Raw genomic sequence first — 9,605 nt, 5'->3', positions numbered from 1 at the left:
CGCCAATGCCAGTTCCGGACCTCATAATCTGACTGGTATGGCTACTGTTTCTGTTGTCTACTATGAACGTAAACAAACAAGAACGCATCGCACACTATTATTTGCTACTACATTCGGATATTTTGTAAAATGATGGTGACGATTTCGTGCAGTACTCATAATAATATTGACCGGTGCCGACGATAACAGCAGCACCAATGCCACTAACAATTTAACTTAATTCCAGCAGCGCCAACGTCTGCGTCAATCTCAGTTCAGTTCTGTTCTGTTGTTGCTCTTTACGGAATTGAGCGATTCATCGACAGACATTTGTAGTCAGTCATCACTTAGCAGACAAACAGCTCGTATCGCTGGAAATTTTTTTTGTAACACAACTTTTATTAACGGTTATTTCAAGTGCTTTTTGAGATCTTGTGTTTCAGAGATCTGAAGTGAATTCGAAAAAATACAAAAATATTATAATTAGTAGTTTCTTTCTTGACACAACCAAACAAAAAACTTTAAGGTACTACTGCAATAATGGCTCACCACTGGGGTTATACAAAAGAAAATGGTAAGTTTTGGGAACTGCGTAAAATGAATAATAGTGCTCGCGAGTACCTTTACTGATTGAACTCAAATAACCCATGGAGAGTTGTTTTTTTTTGTTTTCAGAGATTCTCTAAAAATACAAAGTATAAAATTTTCTTTATGTAGATTATAAAAAGCCCGGCTTTTTATGAGAGAAAAAATAAGGTAAACATGAGAGATGTTTACTTTTTATAAACTCAAATAAAAATATCTCAATAGGAAAAGAACAAAACTGATGGCAAAAAAATGAAATGAGGTGTTTTTCGTTAATTATGTTTACATTAAAAAAAATTATTTTGATCAAAAAGTTTGAATTTCAGATTAATTAATTTACAGGCAAAAAGGCCGTTTAATTTAATGCGGTTGCCTTTTGTTTCAAAATATGGATATTTTATTCGCCTTTTGTGCCACTGACAGACCTACCATAGGACTGGTACCGATGCTCCAATTTATCGCAATTTTTAAATTTTTGAATAATTTATTTATTCTATAATCTCATGATTTTAAAATCTTATTGGATCTATACATTAACTTATATGCAATTTTTAGAATTTTCTATTGTTTAATATTTCAAAATTTATTTCCTTTCTGGTGCATTTCGTATGCTCAAAATGAAATAGGTTCTTAGCACGTTGTCCAAGGTTGGTTCATTACTTTTTTTTCTATAGTACGGTTTTACTAAACTGTGCCAGGACGTGTCCTTAGTCCTTTTTTGAACCACTCAACTTATCACACGGGAGCCACCGTGGTGCAATGGTTAGCATGCCCTCCTTGCATACACAAGGTCGTGGGTTCGATTCCTGCTTCGACCGAACACCAAAAAGTTTTTCAGCGGTGATTTATCCCACCTCAGTAATGCTGGTGACAATTCTGAGGGTTTCAAAGCTTCTCTAAGTGGTTTCAGTGCAATTTGGAACGCCGTTCGGACTCGGCTATAAAAAGGAGGTCCCTTGTCATTGAGCTTAACATGGAATCGGGCTGCACTCAGTGGTAAGAGAGAAGTTCACCAATGTGGTATCACAATGGACTGAATAGTCTAAGTGAGCCTGATACATCGGGCTGCCACCTAACCTAACTTATCACAGATTCAATTATTATTCGTCATCTCAATACCTTTCATTTAAGTACCAACATATAATGGGCATTTCTAACTCGAGTTATAGTTTGTTTAGTGAAAAAAGTGCGAAAACATAACATTTTTTTTTTTTCGAATTCAACAGATCAAAATACATAAGAAAAGTCTATGGAAATAAAATTTTGAAAAATTTTTCTACAGTAATAACATTTTGACTTAATGTTCTATAGAAATAAAATTTTAAGAAAATTTTCTATAGAAATAAAATTTAAGAAAATTTTCTATAGAAATAAATTTTTGACAAAATTTTCCATAGAAATAAAATTTTGAAAAAAATTTTCGTAGAAATAAAATTTTGACAATATTTTCCATAGAATTAAATTTTTGACAAAATTTTCAATAGAAATAAAATTTTGACAAAATTTTCAAAAGAAATAAAATTTTGACAAAATTTTCAAAAGAAATAAAATTTTGACAAAGTTTTCTATAGAAATAAAATTTTGACAAAGTTTTCTAAAGAAATAAAATTTTGACAAAATTTAATATAGAAATAAAATTTTGACAAAATTTTATATAGAAATAAAATTTTGACAAAATTTTCAAAAGAAATGAAATTTTGACAAAATTTTATATAGAAATAAAATTTTGAGAAAATTGTCTATGGAGATAAAATTTTGACAAAGTTTTCTAAAGAAATTAAATTTTGACAAAATTTTCAAAAGAAATAAAATTTGACAAATTTTTCAGAAGAAATAAAATTTTGACAAATTTTTCTATAGAAATAAAATTTTGAGAAAACTGTCTATAGAGATACAATTTTTGACAAAATTTTCTATAGAAATAAAATTTTGAGAAAATTGTTTATAGAGATAAAATTTTGACTAAATTTTCTATAGAAATAAAATTTTGACAAAAATATCTATAGACGTATAATTAGTAATATTGTCTTCGAAACCTTTCTCTTTCACCTTTACAAAAATTTTAACATTTGCATTGTCACTAATTTAATTATAAATATGTAATATATGGCCATATTACCATTTGAAGTATACAGAAAGATTGATTCCATTTGGGGGTCTACTATATTTGTTAATAAATGGTGCCAAAACACAGCAAAACGACATGTAATTATAGGTACGAAGGTTTTCTTTTATTTTTAATTTTGTTTTTTAGTACAAAAAAACTCAATTTTGTTGGAATCTCCTGGCGAGTTTTAATTGCCCTAGAGAGATTTACAAGCATCCCGATTCGAAATGGAATCTAACATTTCTTGGATACAAAGATTTTGAAATCTGCTTTAAATATATTTTGATGTTAATTATTATTTAAATCAAATCGAGTGTGGTCCGATAATCACTTAGCCCATAAAAGAAAACATTTTCAAGATATGTGTGTTTTTTCTTCTAAAAAAATACGTATTCTTCAATTAATCTTGGGGAAATATTTTTAAATTTGGAAGTCGCACGGCGCACAATGCTTCCAAATCACTTTTTTTTTAATTATTCGCGAACTTTTGAACGGATAAAGATATCAACATAATTTTTTCTTTGTGTGGTCTTTTGCTCTAAGTTTGGAAGTATGTGGATCTCTAGTGCACAGTGCTTCGATCCCGTAGGGAAGCGAAACCTTGAAGGGCCTTCTTGATGTCCAAAACTATTTTTATATATTTTTTGTTACAAGTCCTGAAAGAAAAAATGTAATTTTCACAAACTTTTGCAAAAATAACGCTACTTTTTCAAATCTAGCATAATTTTATTTTTTGAATGGAAAAACGTACAACATTTATAAAACAAAATCAAAAAAATAAGGAAATTTAGAGATATAAAAATGTTAAAATTAAAAAAAACAAATAACGTTAATTTCTAATGTTTACAGAATTTCATTTTTGTGAATGATAGTTTACAACAAACAGTAAACTAAAATCGAAAAGGCAAACCTAATAAAATTAATATAAAACACAATACAGGACAAAAACTCATTCAAACCAAATCCCTTCATTATTATTAAAAATTTTAGAAAATATTCTATAGAAATAAAATTTTGATAAAATTTTCTATAGAAGTAAAATTTTGACAAAATTTTCTATAGACATAAAATTTTGACAAATAACATTTTGACAAAATTTTCTATAGAAATAAAATTTTGTCAAAAATTTTCTGAAGGAATAAAATGTCAAAAATTTTCTATATATATATATATAAAATTTTGTTAAAAAATTTCTATATAAATAAAGTTTTGACTAAACTTTCAACAGAAATAAAATTTTAACAAAATCTTCTATAGAAATAAGATTTTGAAAAATTTTGTATAAAAATAAAATTTTCTGAAAATTTTCTATATAAATAAAGTTTTGACAAAGTTTTCTATAGAAATAAAATTTTGACTAAATTTTCTACAGAAATAAAAATTTCAGAAAAATTTCTATATAAATAAAGTTTTGACAAAATTATCTATAGAAATACAATTTTGACTAAACTTTCTATAGAAATAAAATTTTAAGAAAATCTTCTATAGAAATAAGATTTTGAAAAATTTTCTATAGAAATAAAATGTTCAGAAAATTTTCTATAAATAAAGTTTTGACAAAATTTTTATATAAATGAAATTTTCTATAGAAACAAAATTTGGTCAATATCTTCTGTAGAAATAAAATTTTGAAAAAAATTTCTATAGGAATAAAATTTTGTTAAATTTAATTTTTTTATTCGAAGCTCGATATCATACACTATTAAAACAGATTTAGAATAAAAATCGGAGCACAGTTTTTTCCGCTTTCGAAGCACTGTGTAGTGGGCTGACCTGTATGTAGTTGAAACTTGGTCACCTCGGGGTATGGAATTTTCTTTTAGCTGTCAAATATGCAATTATGAACCTTGCTTATAACAGTTTAAAATATCCTTATACAAAAGAAATATTTCCCTAATGTGTGGCAATAACTGTTTAGTATACAGTTAGGTCAATTTGTTATTAACTAAAATTAAGTTCAGTTTTTCATTGTGGATAAGACATTAATATCTATTCATATCATATTCATTATTGACTTTTATAATCACTAAACGTAAAGGATTATAAAACTCATATTACATTAAAAAAATATTTGGTTTTTTAACATGATCAGTTTTGAGGTATTAAAATAGCATTTTTTATAGAATAGTTTTAGAAATGTTACTTACTTAGAAAGTATTGAGTAATAATAGATAGTGGAACTTTTGCCTGTATGTTACATATGTAATAATCATATGACGAGTGTTTGCATCTATTAAAGTGGACTGATTTACACAATATTGAATATGATATTGAACAAATGATAAACGGAATCTCGATTAAAAATATGGCATAATCTTTGGTCACGATTTCAAGTTTTGCGTGAGCAATTCCAACTATAAAATGTTTTGTAATCACATTATGGCTCATACACGCTGAAAATTTATATTACAGGTGGCCCAATAACATTTATAGGGACATTTCACTGCGAAATTACACTCAAAAAAAGTTTACTTATATTAAAAAATTTTGTCTTTCTAATAAAGATTTTGGTATTGATTCCGAGCCAAAGACGCGGCTTCTTTAAAATAAAGACATTTTTAAGGGATTTAAATCTAGGATAAATAAAAGTAAAATTTCGGTACAGATCTCATTTATCGAATTTTTAATCTCCTTTGGTGATATATTCATGTACAAACAAATGCCAGTTTCAAAATCCAAATTATAACAAATACTTCAAAGTAAAAACTGTTTTCTTAATTCCAAACGAAAAAACTCTAGACCAAAGATGCAAAATCGTCAAAATAAATCTTAAACTACATTTGAAGTGATTTATCTAAATATTTAATATATCAGTTAATTGAAATACAGTAATCCCTCGTTTTACGTCGTGATTGGTTACGGAATTTGACGACGTTAATCGAAACGACGTAAACTGAATTAAAAATTGCTCATACTTCTCCTAAGTCCATTTATGTATGTATGTGCGTGTACATAATAAAAAACTTCAAAAATAAAGGTAATTCACTAATTTCGGTAAGAATTTCAGAAAAAAAAATGTTTCGATGTCATCATCGTTGATACTTATTTCGCTTATGGTTGATACTTATTTTACGCAAATCGAAGTTTGATGGAACAAAAAATTTGACGACGTAAATCGAAACGACGTAAATCGAGGGATTACTGTACTATTTCTTTAGATCAAAAGTATTTTTCTTTACTTTAAGGAATGTTTTCTTAGTTCAAAAATATATGACTTAAAGAGAGGGACACAAATATTCAAGATTTGCGTTCTAAATTTAATGAAAAGAAGAAGATTATGAACTTTCTTTTAATTAAAATTTAATTATTTTAAAGAAATTTGACTTTAATATTAAGTAAATTGCGTAACCTTTGCATAATCTTTCAAATTAGGATAATATTTTTTCAGTGTAGAAATTATCAAGCCCGTCGTCCAAGTACCGTATAATACTCTTGTTATTTTTAATACTGTATACCTTAAGCTGTGACAGACTAAAGGAAAACGGAGTACTCATTTATCCAGGACTTGTCGAAAAATGTGCGACACTGGCAATAGCTGTTTACGCAGAAAAAAAGAGAAATCACAGAAAAGAGGAGAAATCCTTTATTTTTTATGTATGAAGTGCTGCTATGATTATTTACAATATTTTACCACTTTTAATTTCATGTTACTCGATAAACAAAACTGTGAATCGAAGAAACGTCACTTTATGAAAATGCGATCTGGTAACACCGTGCCGATTTGCACTGATGAGATGTTCTGGATAGAACACCAGTGCAACGATGCTCTGGATAGCTCATACAAATGTTGCATCCAGTACTAAAAGAAAACAGGCCTATTATTGTTTTAACTCTTTAATTGGAAATTTTTCCAGTGCTTTTAATCGCTTTTCAATCAACTTAAGAGTATTTTCAAAACATTTGACTCACATATTTCTATTTTTAATTAATTTTTTATTATTGTATAATAAACATTTTTACACGTTCGATCTTGTATTGTCAGTTAGATTGTTTGGTTTTGTTTTTGCAAAGAAAGAACTCAAGCTTTAACTCGCGTCCCACCATCATCCCATTCATTCAAACTTGTCTATGCAATTCAATCGAGATTACAATAAAGTCTCGTGATGAATAATTCCGTACGAACGTTATCGTCGCCGTCACAGCTGCGATTGTGTTGTTCGATTCGATGTCAAATTGAGGCGTGAGGTGAAAAGTGCCCATTCACTTCCCTAAAATTTAATTATACAGAGTTTAAAGTAATGAGACTTATTGTTATTTCAATTTGAGTGGGGAAGGGGGTGGGATTTGGAGAAACGAGTTTTGTTTTGAATTCTTATGACAGTACATGAATACTTTCTCGTGTTTTCTGGTAGTTTGCTTATTTATTTCATATGAGATCACTTTAAATTTCTTAATTTTTTGTGCAATCGATAAGTGCAGTGTTTGTATTTCGTTAATGCAATTTGGCACAGTGGGGGGAAATGTCTTGATTTTCGAAGTTTACGGAAAGTCGACATTTAACATTCTGAAGAACAAAATGTCTAAAAGTTGAAGCATTTGAGACAACCCCTAGATTAAGGGTTGCCACCGTGGTGCAATTGTTAGCATGTCCTCCTTGCATACACAAGGTCGTGGGTTCGATTCCTGCTTCGACCGAACACCAAAAAGTTTTTCAGCGGTGGATTATCCCACCTCAGTAATGCTGGTGACATTTCTGAGGGTTTCAAAGCTTCTCTAAGCGGTTTCACTGCAATGTGGAACGCCGTTCGGACTCGGCTATACAAAGGAGGTCCCTTGTCATTGAGCTTAACATGGAATCGGGCAGCACTCAGTGATAAGAGAGAAGTTCACCAATGTGGTATCACAATGGACTGAATAGTCTAAGTGAGCCTGATACATCGGGCTGCCACCTAACCTAACCTAAGGGCTGACATTCTTTTTTAAGACACCCACATTTAATTTGGAGGTTAAAATGCGATACGACTGAAAGTCATTTGCGGTTGTGTGTAATTGTGAAATATTGCCATTCAATGATTTTTTGGACCGTTGAATCCCTTCTTCTTCACAATCAATCTGAAAGAAATTGTAAAACATTGTGAAATTATTTCGGAAAGACTCGGCTCGAAGTGATGCCCCTCATAGAGTTTATATCCAATTTTATTTATTACTCTTTATATCCATAACTAATTCTGATGAGGGCTTTTATCGGATGATGAAGGCTTTTATCGGATTACAAAAAATGCATATTCCTTTCGCCTTTAATTTTTAAATTATTACGTATTTTCTATTACGTACTTAAAAAAAATGTCAATAATTTATAGGTGAATTTAATTTAATTAAAATTAAATCAAAAAAGTCTTTCATTACTTTAAGAAAAATTTGCTTTACTTAAAAGACTTTCAAAGATACATATCCTAAATTTAAAGAATACAATTTTTAAAGGAAAAATTATGAAATTTCTTTAAATTGAAATGTATTTATTTTAAGTAAATTTTTCCTTAATATTGTGTAAAATTGCGTATCCTAAAATTTAAGTTGCATAATCTTTCACGTTAGGGCAATATTTTTTTCAGTGTGCCTAAACCTATTACAGCTGATGTACATCCAGATGTTAAAATAAAATGCCAATGAAAAAGAAAATCTGCACATTTTATGTTTAATTTCAATTTATATGTATACATTTTTGAGTACTTCCGACGAAATCGGAAGCTTCAATAATTCTGAAAAATTTTTCATTAATTTCGTCTTTAAATTTTTTGATATTTCTTATCTTGACTACAAAGCAAAAAAGGCTTTTTAGCTTTTTTCAATAATTTATTTCAAAACAATTTTCAAGCTAATTTTTTCTGTATAACTTACGCACAAAAAATATTTTACGCAAATGACACATTATCACAGATACGTTAATAAGTTAAAAAAAAATTGTCAAATTTCAGGTGTTAGCAAGCAATTCTCATTGAAGCGTAAATTTCTAATGAAATTGAATTCTTCCACTCGTTCATATTTTTTTGATGATTCAAAAATTTTTTATTGTGATTTGTTGTTTTTATTTGTATGTGAGATTTTGGGTCCATATATTGGAATGTTGACTTTTCATTATCAAAATTAGAGATAAATTTTACGTAGTATTTCCCATCTTCGTTATGACGATAAAAAATATATGTTATTTATTAAACAATGGAAAAAGCAACCCAAAAAATGCAGATATAAATTAAAAAGAAAATATATACATATAACCTGTTTTAATTTTATAAACTTTTAGTTACAAATACTTAAAAGATAACTTGTAAGCGTTGAAGGGCACACCCAAAAAAAAAATACTTACCTATATTGAAAACAATATTGATCTTATATGAAAGAAAATGCGGCCTAAATTTAAGGACACGCAATTGAAAAATGACTGAAATTTTTATTAAAAGAAAATTTATAATCTTAGCTTCAAAAAATTTTTGCATAAAAATTAGGACTAGAAATTTCCGTTAATTAATTAAAATTAAAAAAATATATTGGGCTAATTAATATTTTCATTAAAATGTAAACCTTTTCAATCATTTTCTTAACTAACTTTTTTTATATTGGAATAAAAAAAGAGTTGTATCATTGTTGTGATTACATTGTAGTTTTTAAGTGATTAAATTTTCATCTTCAATCACCATTTTAATAGCAAATATGGTGATATTTTTGTCTGTCTTTTTATATTGGAATAAAAAAGAGTTGTATCAGTTAATTTCTTAATAGATTACATTTTCATCTTCAATCAACTTTTTAATAGGAAATATGGTGTGATATTTTTGTAGACATCAAAATTGTCAATTTGAAACAGTACGACAATTAAATAACTTTTAAGTTTCCCTTTTCCGTTGAAAATAATACAAAAACTAATTTCAGTACTTTTATACGAGCATTGTATTTTATTTCATGTGGACGTCATTGTTTTAATTACAAAAAGTCTGAA

At 28.2% G+C, this 9,605-nt stretch overlaps 1 protein-coding gene across 1 annotated transcript in view; it reads left to right on the top strand.

Annotated features, from left to right (window-relative positions):
• Window positions 1-308: 308 nt before the first annotated feature.
• Window positions 309-9,605, top strand: part of CAH1 (carbonic anhydrase 1) — a 64,148-nt gene continuing 54,851 nt past the window's right edge. Inside the window, exon 1 of the mRNA XM_075294112.1 lies at window positions 309-553. Coding sequence (XP_075150227.1) covers window positions 520-553 — 34 coding nt within the window. The 5' untranslated portion in view covers window positions 309-519. The remainder of the gene's footprint in view (window positions 554-9,605) is intronic.

The sequence above is a fragment of the Haematobia irritans genome, chromosome 2 (assembly GCF_050003625.1).
Source record: "Haematobia irritans isolate KBUSLIRL chromosome 2, ASM5000362v1, whole genome shotgun sequence".
NCBI lineage: Eukaryota > Metazoa > Arthropoda > Insecta > Diptera > Muscidae > Haematobia > Haematobia irritans.
Note: the sequence above shows the minus strand (reverse complement) of the source record. Positions and strands in the feature narration are given on the sequence as shown.